This window comes from Somniosus microcephalus, chromosome 4 (genome assembly GCF_052327205.1).
Source record: "Somniosus microcephalus isolate GS21.2 chromosome 4, FLI_Smic_1.0, whole genome shotgun sequence".
In the NCBI taxonomy this organism is placed as follows: Eukaryota; Metazoa; Chordata; class Chondrichthyes; order Squaliformes; family Somniosidae; genus Somniosus; species Somniosus microcephalus.
Window position 1 is genome coordinate 98832282 of NC_140990.1, and position 17640 is coordinate 98849921.

The 17640-nt window shown below is 53.1% G+C and overlaps 1 protein-coding gene across 3 annotated transcripts in view; it reads right to left on the reverse strand.

Moving 5' to 3' along the window:
• LOC147119570 (uncharacterized) overlaps positions 1–17640 on the reverse strand; it is an 87726-nt gene that overhangs the window by 48039 nt on the left and 22047 nt on the right. The window contains exon 3 of one of the 3 annotated variants that reach the window (XM_085985136.1): positions 8941–9747. The exons of 1 other annotated variant lie outside the window; for it this stretch is intronic. In XM_085985136.1, the coding sequence (XP_085841262.1) occupies positions 8941–9747 (807 nt within the window). Of the gene's footprint in view, positions 1–8785; positions 9753–17640 lie in introns of those variants that run through there. One more of the 3 variants, XM_085985135.1, reaches the window with a different exon arrangement.

Below are 17640 nucleotides of genomic sequence, written 5' to 3' on the forward strand. Positions count from 1 at the left end.
CCTTCTCTATTGCCTCAACATCTTACCAATAGTCTGGAGCCCACAACTAACGCAGTCCTCCAACTGTGGTCTTACTAAGATTTTCATTTACGTGGATAGAGTGGAGAAGCTGGGGTTGTTCTCCTTGGAGCAGAGAAGGTTGAGAGGAGATTTGATAGAGGTGTTCAAAATCATGAAGGGTCTGGAGAGAGTAGATAGAGAGACACTATTCCCATTGGCGGAAGGGTCGAGAACCAGAGGACACAGATTTAGGTTGACTGGCAGAAGAACCAAAGGTGACATGGGGAAAAACTTGTTTTACGCAGCGAGTGGTTCGGATCTGGAATGCACAGCCTGAAAGGGTGGTGGAGGCAGATTCAATCGTGGCTTTCAAAAGGGAATTGGATAAGTACCTGAAGAAAAAAAAATTGCAGGATTACAGGGAAAGGGTGGGGGAGTGGGACCAGCTGAAGTGCTCTTGCAGAGAGCCGGCACGGGCTCGACGGGCCGAATGGCCTCCTTCTGTGCTGTAACCATTCTATGATTCTATGAATTGAAAATTTCAAAACTGAGATTGATAGATTTTTGTTATGCAAGGGTATTAAAGGTTATGGAACCAAGGCGGGTAGATAGAGTTAAGATACAGATCAGCCATGAACTAACTGAATGCCAGAACAGGCTTGAGGGGCTGAATGGACTCCTCCTGTTTGAAAATGGGTATTACATTGGGCAGATATCCACACTCAACAGATCCCTGGAATATAATTTCGAGGACCTCTGCTACTTCTCCCATTTCCTTCATGATTCTTGGATGTATCCCATCATCTCCTGGCACTTTGTCCTCCTTCAGCTTAACTGGACCAGCCACATAAATACTGTGGCAGCAAGAGCAGGCCAGAGGCTGGGAATTCTGCGGCGAGTGTCTCACCTCCTGACTCCCCAAAGCCTTTCCACCATCTACAAGGCACAAGTCAGGAGTGTGATGGAATACTCTCCACTTGCCTGGATGAGTGCAGCTCCAACAACACTCAAGAAGCTCAACACCATCCAGGACAAAGCAGCCCGCTTGATTGGCACCCCATCCACCACCTTAAACATTCACTCCCTCCACCACCGGCGTACCGTGGCTGCAGTGTGCACCATCTACAAGATGCACTGCAGCAACTCGCCAAGGCTTCTTCGGCAGCACCTCCCAAACCTGCGACCTCTTCCACCTAGAAGGACAAGGGCAGCAGGCGCATGGGAACACCACCATCTCCAAGTTCCCCTCCAAGTCACACACCATCCTGACTTGGAAATATATCGCCGATCCTTCATCGTTGCTGGGTGAAAATCCTGGAACTCCCTCCCTAACAGCACTGTGGGAGGACCATCACCACACGGACTGCAGCGGTTCAAGAAGGCGGCTCACCACCACCTTCTCAAGGGCAATTAGGGATGGGTAATAAATGCCAGCCTTGCCAGCGACGCTCACATCCCATGAACGAATAAAAAAAACTAATTCTCTTTCCCTTTATTTATATCTCTCATCTCGCTTTTAAGCATTTCAGGATTTGCCTCCTCCCCAACATCCTTCGCTTTTGTAAACACTGATGTAAAGGACTTGTTAAGTATCCCTGACAATTTCTGCTTCATAGAAACATAGAAATTTACAGCACAGAAGAAGCCCATTCGGCCTATTGTGTCTGCGCCAGCCGATAAAGAGCTTTCCAGCCTAATCCCACTTTCCAGCTCGATAGGTTAGGGCACTTCAAGTGCAAGTCCAAGTACTGTACTTGTTAAACGTGAGGAGGGTCTCTGCCTCCACCACCCTTTCAGGCAGTTAGTTCCAGACCCCCACCACCCTCTGGGTGAAAAAAGTTCTCCTCAACTCCCCTTTAATTGTTCTACTAATTACTTTAAATCTGTGCCCCTGGTTACTGGCCTCTCTACTGAGGGAAATAGGTCCTTCCTATCCACTCTATCTAGGCCCCTCATAATTTTATACACCTTATCCTCTACTAGGTCACTCTCCTCTCCTCTCCTCTTGGGGGGTCCTAGCGCACATTTAACACTTGTGATTTTACTGATATATTTGTCGAATACTTTACTGTTCTTCTTAATATTTTTTTGAGATTCTCTCCTCATTCTCCCTGCTGGCTTTCCTTATCCCTTTCTTAACCCCTCTCTCCTTATTTTCCCACACTCTTACTTATTTTTATCATATCTCCATATTACAAAAAGGATACAGAGGCACTGGAGAAAATGCAAAAACGACTCACGAGAATGACACCAGAACTGAGAGGTTACAACTATCAGGAAAGAATGGGGCTCTTTACTCTAGAAAAGAGAAGGCCGAGGGGTGACCTGATAGAGTTCTTCAAAATTATGAAGGGGTTTTATAGGGTAGACAACAACTTGTATTTATATAGCGCCTTTAACGTAGTAAAACATCCCAAGGTTCTTCACAGGAATTTTATAAGACAAAAAATTTGACACCAAGCCACGTAAGGAGAAATTAGGGCAGGTGACCAAAAGCTTGGTCAAAGAGGTAGGTTTTAAGGAGCGTCTTAAAGGAGGAAAGAGAGGTGGCGAGGTTTAGGGAGGGAATTCCAGAGCTTAGGGCCCAGGCAACAGAAGGCACGGCCACCAATGGTGGAGCGATTAAGATCAGGGGTGCGCGAGAGGGCTGAATTAGAGGAGCGCAGATATCTCGGGGGGGGCGGGGGGGTGGTTGTGGGGCTGAAGGAGATTACAGAGATAGGGAGGGGGCGAGGCCAAGGAGGGATTAGAGAACAAGGATGAGAATTTTGAAATCGAGGAGTTGCTTAACCGGGAGCCAATGTAGGTCAGCGAGCACAGGGTGATGGGCGAACGGGACTTGGTGTGAGTTAGGACACGGGCAGCCGAGTTTTGGATGACCTCAAGTTTACATAGGTTAGAATGTGGGAGGCCGGTCAGGAGTGTGTTGGAATAGTCAAGTCTAGAGGTAACAAAGGCATGGATGAGGGTTTCAGCAGCGGATGAGCTGAGGCAGGGGCGGAGATGGGCGATGTTATGGAGGTGGAAATAGGCGGTCTTAGTTATGATGTGAATATGTGGTCGACGTAGAGAAGATGTTTCCACTTGTGGGGACTTCAAAACTCGGGGCCATAAATATAAGCTAGTCACTAATAAATCCAATAGGGAATTCAAGAGAAATTTATTTACCCAGAGAGTGGTTAAAATGTGGAACTTGCTACCACAGGGAGTAGTTGAGGCACAGATTCACCAGAATGTTACCAGGATTCCAAGGGTTAGATTATGAGGAGAGATTACATAAACTCGGCTTGTATTCCCTGGAATATAGAAGGTTAAGGGGTGATGTGATTGAGGTTTTTAGGATTTTGAGAAGGATTGATAGGGTAGATAGAAAGAAACCTTTTCTGCTGGTGGGGGGAGTCCAGGACAGGGGGATGTATTGTAATATATCTATAATGACTCATATGCCCTCATCCATGCATTTGTTACCTCTAGACTTGACTATTCCAACGCACTCCTGACCGGCCTCCCACATTCCACCCTACGTCATTCCACCCTACGTAAACTTGAGGTCGTCCAAAATTCGGCTGCCCGTGTCCTAACTTGCACCAAGTCACGTTCGCCCATCTCCCCTGTGCTCACTGACCTACATTGGCTCCCGGTTAAGCAGCGCCTCGATTTCAAAATTCTCATCCTTGTTTTCAAATCCTTCCGTGGCCTCGCCCCCTCCCCATCTCTGTAATCTCCTCCAGCCCCCACAACCCCCCCCAAGATATCTGCGCTCCTCTAATTCTGCCCTCTTGAGCATCACTGATTATAATCGCTCCACCGCTGGTGGCTGTACCTTCAGCTGCCTAGGCCCTAAGCTCAGGAATTCCCTCCCTAACCTCTCCGCCTCGCTACCTCTCTTTCCTTCTTTAAGATGCTCCTTAAATTTTCCCTAATTTATCCTTATGTGACGAGGTGTCAAATTTTTTGTCTTAAAATACTCCTGTGCAGCGCCTTGGGACGTTTTACTATGTTAAAGGCGCTATATAAATACAAGTTATTGTTGTTGTTGATATGACCTTCAAATCAGAGCCAGGCCATTCAGGAGAGAAGATAGGAAACACTTCTTCACACAAAGGGTGGTAGAAGTGTGGAGCTCTCTCCCATAAAAAGCTGAATTAATAATTTTGTGTCTGTGATTGATCGATTTTTGCTACCATGGGTAGTAAAGGATATGGAGCCATGGTGGGTAAGTGGAGTTAGGACACAGAGCAGCCATGATCTCATTGAATAGTGGAGCAGGCTCAAGGGGTTGAATGGCCTCCTCCTGTTCCTATGTTTCTCTGAATAGCATAGATGTGTTTAAGGGGAAGCTATGTAAGTGCATGAGGGAGACAGGAATAGAAAGATATGCTGATAGGGTGGGAGGAGGCTCGTGTGAAGCACAAACACTGGCAGAGACCAGTTTGGCCAAATGGCCCGTTTCTGTGCTGTAAATTCGATGTAATTTGGTGGGAGTTGTGTATAAGCCACCAAACAGTAGTGGTAATATAGGGCACAGTATCAATCAACAGATTAGAAGTGCATGTAACAAGGGCAATACGGTAATCATGGGGGACTTTAATCTACATATTGACTGGGCAAATCAAATGACCACTAATGGTGTGGAGGACAAATTCTTGGAATGCATGTGAGATGGTTTCCTGGATCAGTACGTGGAGGAACCAACCAGGGAACAGGCTATTCTGGATCTGGTACTGTGTAATGAGAAAGGGCTAATCAATAATCTTGTGGTAAAGGGGCCTTTAGGGATAAGTGACCATAATATGATTGAATTTTATATTAAGTTTGAGAGTGATGTAGTCCAATCTGAAACTAAGGTCTTCAATCTAAACAGAGGAAACTACAAGGGTATGAGGGACAAGTTGGCCATGGTAGATTGGGAGACTACACTAAAAGGTATGAAGGTGGACATACAATGGCTAACATTCAAGGAAATAATGCATAATTTGCAACAAACATATATTCCTCTAGGGCATAAAAACCCAAAAGGAAAAGTGATCCAACCATGGCTAACAAAAATAATTAAAGCTAGTATTAAGTCAAAGGAGGAAGCTTATAAAGTTGCCAGAAAAAGCGGTCAGCCTGAGGATTAGGATCTTTTTAGAAATCAGCAAAGGGGGACCAAGAAATCGATAAAGAAAGGGAAAATGGAATATGAGCGCAAACTAGCGAAAAATAGAAAAACGGATTGTAAAACCTTCTATAGGTACAGTATGTGAAACGGAAAAGACTGGCTAAGGTAAATGTAGGTCCTTTACAGTCAGAGACGGGAGAATTTATAATGGGGTATAAGGAAATGGCAGAGAAATTAAATAAATACTTTGTTTCTGTCTTCACGGAGGAAGACACAAAAACCTCCCAGAAATACAAGAAAACCAAGGGTGTGGTGAGAATGCAGAACTTAAAGAAATTATCAGTAAAAAAACAGTACTAGCAAAATTAATGGGACTAAAAGTCGATAAATCCCAAGGACCGGATGACCTACATCCTAGGATTTTGAAAGAGGTGGCCATTGGGATAGTGGACGCATTGGTTGTCATCTTCCAAAATTCTACAGATTCTGGAACAGTTCCTGCAGATTGGAGGATAGCAAATGTAACCCCGCTATTTAAGAAAGGAGGGAGAGAGAAAATGGGGAACTACAGACCTGTTAGCCTCACATCAGTAGTTGGGAAATTGCTGGAATCTATTATAAAGGGTGCAATAAATGTGCGCTTAGAAACTAATAGTAAGATTGGGCAGAGTCAACATGGATTTATGTAAGGGAAGTCCTGTTTGACAAACCTATTGAGAGTTCTTTGAGGATGTAACTAGTGGAGTAGACAAAGGGGAACCGGTAGATGTGGTGTATTTGGATTTTCAGAAGGCCTTCGATAAGGTCCCACACAAGAGGTTGGTGAACAAAATTTGGACACATGGAATTGAGGGTAATATACTAACATGGATTGAGAATTGGTTAACAGACAGAAAACAAAGAGTAGGGATAAACGGGTCTTTTTCAGGATGGCAGGCTGTGACTAGTGGGGTACCGCAAGGATCAGTACTTGGGCCCCAGCTATTCACAATCTATATCAATGATTTGGATGAGGGGACCAAATGTAACATTTCCAAATTTGCTGATGATACAAAGCTAGGTGGCAGTGTCAGTTGTGAAGAGAATGTGAAGAGGCTTCAAGGGGATCTCGACAGGCTCAGTGAGTGGGCGAGAACATGGCAGATGTAATATAATGAGGATAAATGTGAAGTTATCCACTTTGGTAGAAAAAACAGAAAGGCAGAGTATTTCCTAAATGGTGAAAGATTGGAGAATGCAGATGCTCAAAGGGCCCTGGGTGTCCTTGTGCATGAGTCACTGAAAGTGAATGTGCAGGTGCAGCAAGCCATTAGGAAGGCAAATGGTATGCTGGCCTTCATTACAAGAGGATTTGAGTACAGGAGTAAAGAAGTCTTACTCCAATTATATAGGGCCTTGGTGAAACCACACCTGGAGTACTGTGTACAATTTTGGTCTTACCTAAGGAAGGATATACTTGCCATAGAGGGAGTGCAACGAAGGTTCATGAAATTGATTCCTGGGATGGTGGGACTGCCGTACGAGAAGAGATTGAGTAAACTAGGCCTGTATTCTCTTGAATTCAGAAGAATGAGAGGGGATCTCATTGAAGCATTCAAAATTATTACAGGGCTTGATAGGGTGGATGCTGGGAGAATGTTTCCCTTGGCTGGGGAGTCTAGAACCAGGGGCCACAGCCTCAGGATAAAGGGTCGGCCATTCAGGACTGAGATGAGAAGAAATTTCTTCACACAGAGGGTGGAGAATCTTTGGAATTCTCTACCCCAGAGGGCTGTGGAGGCTCAGTCATTGGGTATATTCAAAACAGAAGTTGATAGATTTCTGACTAGTAAGGGCATCAAGGGATATGGCGATAGGGCCGGTGAATGGAGTTGAGGCAGAAGATCAGCCATGATCACATTGAATGGTGGAGCAGGCTTGAATGGCCGACTCCTGCTCCTATTCCTTATGTTCTTATGTAATGTAATATGTATATGACTCATATGCTCTCTTCTTCGATTTCAGTTCTTTTTGTAACCTTTTTATTTATCCACAACACCCTGAAAGCTGAAATCATTCTGCAGCCTCACCCAAGCCAAGTTTCTCACCGAGGTATCCTCGTTGCTTTCCTCCCTCAGCCTCTCCAATCAGGTTTCCGCCCCTGCCACAGCACTGAAACAGCCCATACCAAAGCCAGAAATGACATCCTGTGTGACTGTGACGGTGGTAAACTATCCCTCCTTAACTTTCTCGACGTATCTGCAGCCTGTGACATGGTTGACCACACCATCCACCTCCAACACCTCTCCTCCGTTGTCCAGCTGAGTTTCATTCTTATCTATCCAGTCGTAGCCAGACAAGTCCAATCCAAAAAACAGGGACTGAATTTAATCTTTCTTGGGTTGTGGCGTTGGTTTATATCAGGCAGGAGGAGATTGGTGTCAGTGACTGATATAAACCAACCCCAGTCACTGACACCAATCTCCTCCTGTCTGATATAAACCAACCACAGTCACTGACACCAATCTCCTCCTGTCTGATATAAACCAACCACAGTCACTGACACCAATCTCCTCCTGTCTGATATAATCCATCCCCACAGTCACAGAAATCACAGAAACCCCACAGTGCAGATAGAGGCCATTTCAGCCCATTGAGCCTGCACCGACACATATCCCACCCGATCCCCGTAACCCCTACACCAACACATATCCCACCCTATCCCTGTAACCCCACGTATTTAATCCCCCTAACACTAAGGGTCAATTTATCATAGCCAATCAACCTAACCCGCACATCTTTGGACTGTGGGAGGAAACCGGAGCACCCGGAGGAAACCCACGCAAACACGGGGAGAATGTGCAAACTCCACACAGACAGTCACCCGAGGCCGGATTCGAACCCGGGTCCCTGGCGCTGTGAGGCAACAGTGCTAACCACTATGCCACCGTGCTGCCCATCAGTCACTGACATCAATCACCTCCTGTCTGATATAATCCAACCCCACAGTCACTGACACCAATCTCCTCCTGTCTGATATGAAGGTGGAACCTTTCAGGCACTAAATTGTAGATTTTGTACCAAAGATTCATTTGGGATTGTTGTGCACTGTTAATAATTTTATTGTGAAATAATTTCAGCTGAGTGCACCTAAATTAAGGGGAAAGATCACAGACAGTGGTTCTTAAAGGGACACTGCTGACCCGACAAGTTATCAATCAGATATTCATATCGGGCGCTGCGTATAATGGGCGGCTGATCTGATACCGCCTGATTTGCACCACTGCCCGGAACGAATTTCTAGGCCAAAGACTTGCATTTATATAGCGTCTTTCATGACTTCTGGACGTCGCAAAGCGCTTTACAGCCAATGAAGTACTTTTTTGGAGTGTAGTTACTGTTGTAATGTGGGAAACGTGGCAGCCAATTTGCGCACAGCAAGCTCCCACAAACAGCAATGTGATCATGACCAGATCATCTGTTTTGGTGGTGTTGATTGAGGGATAAATATTGGCCCCAGGACACCGGGGATAACTCCTCTGCTCCTCTTTGAAAAATAGCGGCTGTGGGATCTTTTATGTCCACTTGAGAGGGGCAGACGGGGCCCTCGGTTTAATGCCTCATCCAAATGACGACACCTCCGGCAGTGCAGCGCTCCCTCAGTACTGCACTTAAGAGTCATCAAGGGCTCGACACACCGTGCATTGAAAACAAAGCCGATTTATTTGTCACGTACACAGAATATTAAACTCCAGCTCAGTTATCAAGATCAGCATCAACAAATCCCAAAAGTGAACCCGGTTTGGCCCTGGACCAGCGGCAACGGCAGAATCCAAGCCCCCCTTTGGCACAGTCACGTGTGAACCTGCTGGTGCCTCAGCAGGTAGGACGACCGAGTGAATCCTTTCCCGCACACGGAGCAGGTGAACGGCCTCTCCCCCCGGTGCACTTGCTGGTGGGTCAGCAGACTGGACGACCGCTTGAACCGCTTCTCGCAGTGGCCGCAGCGGAAGGGCCGCTCGTCGGTGTGGATGCGCTGGTGGATCAGGAGCTCCTCGGAGCTCTTGAAGCCCTTCCCGCAGTCGGCGCAGCGGAAGGGCCGCTCCCCGGTGTGGATGCGCTGGTGCCGCAGTAGGCTGGACGACTGGGTGAAGCCCTTCCCGCAGTGCGGGCAGCGGAACGGCCGCTCCCCGGTGTGGACCCGCCGGTGCTTCATCAGCTCCTCGGAGCTCTTGAAGCCCTTCCCGCATTCGGCGCATCGGAAGGGCCGCTCGTCGGTGTGCACCCGCCGGTGGGTCAGCATGTTGGAGGACTGGGTGAATCCCTTCCCGCACACGCAGCAGGTGAACGGCCGCTCCCCGGTGTGGCTGTGCCGATGGGTTTCCAGCTCAGACGGGTAATTGAATCCCTTCCCGCAGTCCCCGCATCGGTACGGTTGCTCCCCGGTGTGGCCGCGCTTGTGCCTCAGCATGTTGGAGGACTGGCTGAAGATCCGACCGCACACACAACAGATGTACGGTCTCCTACCTTTGTGGTTGGCGCTCACGCCTTCCATATTCACAGGCCGGCGATAATTGGCTCCTGATAAATCGCGCGGCTCTGTCCGATCCTGAGCTGATGCTTGGCTCGAGTTCCCCGTCTGCAAATCCTCCCCTTCTAACACCCTGCACTGACAAAAAAGTCATCGCTGTAAGTCCAGGAGAGAAACTCAGCACAGACAGTTCTAGTTTCTAGGGAACGTAGAATAGAATCATAGAAAGTTACAGCGCGGAAGGAGGCCATTTTGGCCCATCATGTCCACGCTGGCCAACAAAGAGCTACCCAGCCTAATCCCACTTCCCAGCTCTTGGTCCGTAGCCCTGCAGGTTACCGCACCCCAAGTGCACATCCAAGCACTTTTTAAATGTGGTTCGGGTTCCTGCCTCTCCCACCCTTTCAGGCAGTGAGTTCCAGACCCCCCACAACCCTCTGGGTGAAGAAATTTCCCCTCAAATCCCCTCTAAACCTTCCAACAATTACTTTAAATCTGTGCCCCCTGGTTTTTGACCCCTCTGCTAAGTGGTCCTTTCTATCCACTTTATCTAGGTCCCTCATAATTTTATACACCTCAATAAGGTCTCCCCTCAGCCTCCTCTGTTCCAAGGAAAACAGACCCAGCCTCTCCAGTCTTTCCTCAGAGCGAAGATTCTCTACTCCCAGCAACATCCTTGTAAATCTCCTCTGTACCCTCTCTAGTGCAATCACATCTTTCCTGTAATGTGGTGACCAGAACTGCACGCAGTACTCTAGCTGAGGCCTAACTAGTGTTTTATACAGTTGAAGCATAACCCCACTGCTCTTGTATTCTATGCCACAGCTAATAAAGGCAAGCATTCCGTATGCCTTCTTAACATATAGATCAGTACGTGAGGGAGAAAGGAATGGAAGGATATGTTGATGGTGTGAGATGGAGTCGGGGTGGGAGGATGCTCGTGTGGAGCATAAACACCGGCACGGACTGGTTGGGCTGAATGGCCTGTTTCTGTGCTGCAAACGCTATGTAATTCTATCTTCTTTTGTTCCTCCTTGCATTTATATAGCGCCTTTCACAACCTCGGGACGCCCCAAAGCGCTTTACAGCCAATGAAGTACTTTTGAAGTGTAGTCACTGTTGTAAAAGCAATGTGAACTACCATAAAACAGTATCCCTTTAACAATCAACTGTACTGTACCTTTAAGAGCCTGACTATCCCAGCATTACAATATTTTTGTTAAGTGCCTGAAATTAATAAGGCAGCCCGCTTGATTGGCACCCCATCCACCACCTTAAACATTCACTCCCTCCACCACCGGCGTACCGTGGCTGCAGTGTGTACCATCTAGAAGATGCACTGCAGCAACTCGCCAAGGCTTCTTCGGCAGCACCTCCCAAACCCGCGACCACTTCCACCTAGAAGGACAAGGGCAGCAGGCACATGGGAACACCACCACCCCAAGTCACACACCATCCTGACTTAGAAGTATATCACCGATCCTTCATCGTCGCTGGGTCAAAATCCTGGAACTCCCTACCTAACAACACTGTGGGAGTACCTTCACCACACGGACTGCAGTGGTTCAAGAAGGCGGCTCACCACCACCTTCTCAAGGGCAACTAGGGATGGGCAATAAATGCTGGCCTTGCCAGCGACGCCCACATCCCATGAATGAAAAAATACAGAACACCCTGTGCCCTGTCAGTGTCAATGGAGCTAGCGCGCAGGCGCGGGGGGGGGGGGGGAAAGAGAGAGAGAGAGAGAGTGAGTGAAAGAGTGAGAGGGGGGTCTGCGACTGGAGCATGTCCTGGAGAGTGAGGGTCTGCATCTGGAGCATGCGTGGGAGTGAGAGAGAGAGTCTGCGTCTGGAGCATGCGTGGGAGAGTGAGAGGGTCTGCGTCTGGAGCATGCGCGGGAGAGTGAGTGAGGGGTCTGTGTCTGGTGCATGCGCGGGAGAGTGAGAGAGGGTCTGCGCCTGAAGCATGCGTGGGAGAGTGAGAGGGTCTGCGTCTGGTGCATGCGCGGAGAATGGGAGAGGGTCTGCGTCTGGAGCATGCGCGGGAGAGTGAGAGGGGGTCTGCGCCTGGTGCATGCGCGGCAGAGTGAGGGGGGTCTGTGTCTGGAGCATGAGCGGGAGTGTTAGCGAGAGGGTCTGCGTCTGGAGCATGCGCGGGAGAGTGAGAGAGGGTCTGTGTCTGGAGCATGCGCGGGAGAGTGAGAGAGAGGGTCTGCGTCTGGAGCATGCGCGGGAGAGAGAGGGTCTGCGTCTGGAGCATGCGCGGGAGAGGGAGAGGGTCTGCGTCGAGCATGCGCGGGAGAGTGAGAGAGGGGATCTGCGTCTGGAGCACGCGCTGGAGAGTGAGAGAGAGGGTCTGCGTCTGGAGCATGCGCGGGAGAGAGAGGGTCTGCGTCTGGAGCATGCGCGGGAGAGGGAGAGGGTCTGCGTCTGGAGCATGCGCGGGAGAGTGAGAGAGGGGTCTTCGTCTGGAGCATGCGCGGGAGTGAGAGAGAGGGGTCTGCGTCTGGAGCGGGAGAGTGAGAGGGGTCTGTGTCTGGAGCATGCGCGGGAGTGAGAGAGGGGGGTCTGTGTCTGGAGTGGGAGAGTGAGAGAGGGTCTGTGTCTGGAGTGGGAGAGTGAGAGAGGGTCTGTGTCTGGAGTGGGAGAGTGAGAGAGGGTCTGTGTCTGGTGCATGCGCGGGAGAGTGGGAGAGGGTCTGTGTCTGGTGCATGCGCGGAGAGTGGGAGAGGGTCTGCGTCTGGAGCATGCGCGGGAGAGTGAGAGAGGGTCTGTGTCTGGAGTGGGAGAGTGAGAGAGGGTCTGTGTCTGGTGCATGCGCGGGAGAGTGGGAGAGGGTCTGTGTCTGGTGCATGCGCGGAGAGTGGGAGAGGGCCTGCGTCTGGAGCATGCGCGGGAGAGTGAGAGAGGGTCTGTGTCTGGAGTGGGAGAGTGAGAGAGGGTCTGTGTCTGGTGCATGCGCGGGAGAGTGGGAGAGGGTCTGTGTCTGGTGCATGCGCGGAGAGTGGGAGAGGGTCTGCGTCTGGAGCATGCGCGGGAGAGTGAGAGAGGGTCTGCGTCTGGTGCATGCGCAGAGAGTGGGAGAGGGTCTGCGTCTGGAGCATGCGCGGGAGAGTGAGAAGGGGTCTGCGTCTGGTGCATGCGTGGGAGAGTGAGAGGGGGTCTGTGTCTGGAGCATGAGCAGGAGTGTTAGCGAGAGGGTCTGCGTCTGGAGCATGCGCGGGAGAGTGAGAGGGGTCTGTGTCTGGAGCATGAGCGGGAGTGTGAGAGAGGGGTCTGCGTCTGGAGCGGGAGAGTGAGAGGGGTCTGTGTCTGGAGCATGCGCGGGAGTGAGAGAGGGGGGTCTGTGTCTGGAGCATGAGCGGGAGAGAGAGAGTCTGCGTCTGGTGCATGCGCGGGAGAGTGAGAGGTGTCTGTGTCTGGAGCATGAGCGGGAGTGTGAGAGAGGGGTCTGCGTCTGGAGCGGGAGAGTGAGAGGGGTCTGTGTCTGGAGCATGCGCGGGAGTGAGAGAGGGGGGTCTGTGTCTGGAGCATGAGCGGGAGAGTGAGAGAGGGGTCTGCGTCTGGAGCATGCGCGGGAGTGAGAGAGAGGTCTGTGTCTGGAGTATGAGCGGGAGTGTGAGAGAGGGGTCTGCGTCTGGAGCATGCGCGGGAGTGTGAGAGAGGGGTCTGTGTCTGGAGCATGAGCAGGAGTGAGAGAGAGGGTCTGCGTCTGGAGCGGGAGAGTGAGAGGGGTCTGTGTCTGGAGCATGAGCGGGAGTGTGAGAGAGGGGTCTGCGTCTGGAGCAGGAGAGTGAGAGGGGTCTGTGTCTGGAGCATGAGCGGGAGTGTGAGAGGGGGGTCTGTGTCTGGAGCATGAGCGGGAGAGTGAGAGGGGTCTGTGTCTGGAGCATGTGCGGGAGTGAGAGAGGGGGGTCTGTGTCTGGAGCATGAGCGGGAGAGTGAGAGAGGGGTCTGCGTCTGGTGCATGCGCGGGAGTGAGAGAGGGGGGTCTGTGTCTGGAGCATGCGCGGGAGTGTGAGAGAGGGGTCTGTGTCTGGAACATGAGCGGGAGTGTGAGAGAGGGGTCTGCGTCTGGAGCGGGAGAGTGAGAGGGGTCTGTGTCTGGAGCATGAGCGGGAGTGAGAGAGAGGGGCCTGCGTCTGAAGCGGGAGAGTGAGAGGGGTCTGTGTCTGGAGCATGAGCGGGAGTGAGAGAGAGGGGTCTGCGTCTGGAGCGGGAGAGTGAGAGGGGTCGGTGTCTGGAGCATGAGCGGGAGAGTGAGAGAGGGGTCTGCGTCTGGAGCATGCGCGGGAGAGTGAGAGAGAGGGGTCTGTGTCTGGAGCGGGAGAGTGAGAGGGGTCTGTGTCTGGAGCATGCGCGGGAGAGTGAGAGAGGGGTCTGCGTCTGGAGCATGCGCGGGAGTGAGAGAGGGGTGTGTGTCTGGAGCATGCGCGGGAGTGAGAGAGGGGGGTCTGTGTCTGGAGCGGGAGAGGGTCTGTGTCTGGAGCATGCGCGGGAGAGTGAGAGGGGTCTGTGTCTGGAGCATGAGCGGGAGTGTGAGAGAGGGGTCTGCGTCTGGAGCGGGAGAGTGAGAGGGGTCTGTGTCTGGAGCATGCGCGGGAGTGAGAGAGGGGGGTCTGTGTCTGGAGCGGGAGAGGGTCTGTGTCTGGAGCATGCGCGGGAGAGTGAGAGGGGTCTGTGTCTGGAGCATGAGCGGGAGTGTGAGAGAGGGGTCTGCGTCTGGAGCGGGAGAGTGAGAGGGGTCTGTGTCTGGAGCATGCGCGGGAGTGAGAGAGGGGGGTCTGTGTCTGGAGCGGGAGAGTGAGAGGGGTCTGTGTCTGGAGCATGCGCGGGAGAGTGAGAGAGGGGTCTGCGTCTGGAGCATGCGCGGGAGTGAGAGAGAGGGGTCTGTGTCTGGAGCATGAGCGGGAGAGTGAGAGAGGGGTCTGCGTCTGGAGCGGGAGAGTGAGAGTGGTCTGTGTCTGGAGCATGAGCGGGAGAGTGGGAGGGGTCTGTGTCTGGAGCATGCGCGGGAGTGAGAGAGGGGGGGTCTGTGTCTGGAGCATGAGCGGGAGAGAGAGGGTCTGCGTCTGGTGCATGCGCGGGAGAGAGAGAGGGGTCTGTGTCTGGAGCATGAGCGGGAGTGTGAGAGAGGGGTCTGCGTCTGGAGCGGGAGAGTGAGAGAGGGTCTGTGTCTGGAGCATGCGCGGGAGAGTGAGAGGGGTCTGTGTCTGGAGCATGAGCGGGAGTGTGAGAGAGGGGTCTGTGTCTGGAGCGGGAGAGTGAGAGGGGTCTGTGTCTGGAGCATGCGCGGGAATGAGAGAGGGGGGTCTGTGTCTGGAGCATGAGCGGGAGAGTGAGAGAGGTCTGTGTCTGGAGCATGAGCGGGAGAGAGAGGGTCTGCGTCTGGTGCATGCGTGGGAGAGTGAGAGGGGTCTGTGTCTGGAGCATGCGCGGGAGTGAGAGAGAGGGGTCTGTGTCTGGAGCATGCGCGGGAGTGAGAGAGAGGGGTCTGTGTCTGGAGCATGCGCGGGAGTGAGAGAGAGGGGTCTGTGTCTGGAGCATGAGCAGGAGTGTGAGAGAGGGGTCTGTGTCTGGAGCATGCGCGGGAGTGAGAGAGAGGGGTCTGTGTCTGGAGCGGGAGAGAGAGAGGGGTCTGTGTCTGGAGCATGAGCGGGAGTGTGAGAGAGGGGTCTGTGTCTGGAGCATGCGCGGGAGAGAGAGAGGGGTCTGTGTCTGGAGCATGAGCGGGAGTGTGAGAGAGGGGTCTGTGTCTGGAGCATGCGCGGGAGTGAGAGAGGGGGGTCTGTGTCTGGAGCATGAGCGGGAGTGAGAGAGAGGGGTCTGTGTCTGGAGCATGCGCGGGAGTGAGAGAGAGGGGTCTGTGTCTGGAGCATGAGCGGGAGTGTGAGAGAGGGGTCTGTGTCTGGAGCATGCGCGGGAGTGAGAGAGGGGGGTCTGTGTCTGGAGCATGAGCGGGAGAGAGAGGGTCTGCGTCTGGTGCATGCGCGGGAGAGTGAGAGGGGTCTGTGTCTGGAGCATGAGCGGGAGTGTGAGAGAGGGGTCTGCGTCTGGAGCGGGAGAGTGAGAGAGAGGGGTCTGTGTCTGGAGCATGCGCGGGAGTGAGAGAGGGGGGTCTGTGTCTGGAGCATGAGCGGGAGAGTGAGAGAGGGGTCTGCGTCTGGAGCATGCGCGGGAGTGAGAGAGGGGCCTGTGTCTGGAGTATGAGCGGGAGTGTGAGAGAGGGGTCTGCGTCTGGAGCATGCGCGGGAGTGTGAGAGAGGGGTCTGTGTCTGGAGCATGAGCGGGAGTGAGAGAGAGGGTCTGCGTCTGGAGCAGGAGAGTGAGAGGGGTCTGTGTCTGGAGCATGAGCGGGAGTGAGAGAGGGGGGTCTGTGTCTGGAGCATGAGCGGGAGAGTGAGAGAGGGGTCTGTGTCTGGAACATGAGCGGGAGTGTGAGAGAGGGGTCTGCGTCTGGAGCGGGAGAGTGAGAGGGGTCTGTGTCTGGAGCATGCGCGGGAGAGTGAGAGAGGGGTCTGCGTCTGGAGCGGGAGAGTGAGAGGGGTCTGTGTCTGGAGCATGCGCGGGAGTGAGAGAGGGGGGTCTGCGTCTGGAGCATGCGCGGGAGAGTGAGAGAGAGGGTCTGCGTCTGGAGCATGCGCGGGAGAGTGAGAGAGGGGATCTGCGTCTGGACCATGCGCGGGAGAGTGAGAGAGGGGTCTTTGTCTGGAGCATGAGCGGGAGTGAGAGAGAGGGGTCTGCGTCTGGAGCGGGAGAGTGAGAGGGGTCGGTGTCTGGAGCATGAGCGGGAGAGTGAGAGAGGGGTGTGTGTCTGGAGCGGGAGAGGGTCTGTGTCTGGAGCATGCGCGGGAGTGAGAGAGAGGGGTCTGTGTCTGGAGCGGGAGAGGGTCTGTGTCTGGAGCATGCGCGGGAGAGTGAGAGGGGTCTGTGTCTGGAGCATGAGCGGGAGTGTGAGAGAGGGGTCTGTGTCTGGAGCATGCGCGGGAGTGAGAGAGGGGGGTCTGTGTCTGGAGCATGAGCGGGAGAGAGAGGGTCTGCGTCTGGTGCATGCGCGGGAGAGTGAGAGGTGTCTGTGTCTGGAGCATGAGCGGGAGTGTGAGAGAGGGGTCTGCGTCTGGAGCGGGAGAGTGAGAGGGGTCTGTGTCTGGAGCATGCGCGGGAGTGAGAGAGGGGGGTCTGTGTCTGGAGCATGAGCGGGAGAGTGAGAGAGGGGTCTGCGTCTGGAGCATGCGCGGGAGTGAGAGAGGGGTCTGTGTCTGGAGTATGAGCGGGAGTGTGAGAGAGGGGTCTGCGTCTGGAGCATGAGCGGGAGTGTGAGAGAGGGGTCTGCGTCTGGAGCAGGAGAGTGAGAGGGGTCTGTGTCTGGAGCATGAGCGGGAGTGTGAGAGAGGGGTCTGTGTCTGGAGCGGGAGTGTGAGAGGGGTCTGTGTCTGGAGCATGAGCGGGAGTGTGAGAGAGGGGTCTGCGTCTGGAGCAGGAGAGTGAGAGGGGTCTGTGTCTGGAGCATGCGCGGGAATGAGAGAGGGGGGTCTGTGTCTGGAGCATGAGCGGGAGAGTGAGAGAGGGGTCTGTGTCTGGAGCATGCGCGGGAGTGAGAGAGAGGGGTCTGTGTCTGGAGCATGCGCGGGAGTGAGAGAGAGGGGTCTGTGTCTGGAGCATGAGCGGGAGTGTGAGAGAGGGGTCTGTGTCTGGAGCATGCGCGGGAGTGAGAGAGGGGGGTCTGTGTCTGGAGCATGAGCGGGAGAGAGAGGGTCTGCGTCTGGTGCATGCGCGGGAGAGTGAGAGGTGTCTGTGTCTGGAGCATGAGCGGGAGAGTGAGAGGGGTCTGCGTCTGGAGCATGCGCGGGAGTGTGAGAGAGGGGTCTGCGTCTGGAGCATGAGCGGGAGTGTGAGAGAGGGGTCTGCGTCTGGAGCGGGAGAGTGAGAGGGGTCTGTGACTGGAGCATGTGCGGGAGAGTGAGAGGGGTCTGTGACTGGAGCATGAGCGGGAGTGTGAGAGAGGGGTCTGCGTCTGGAGCATGAGC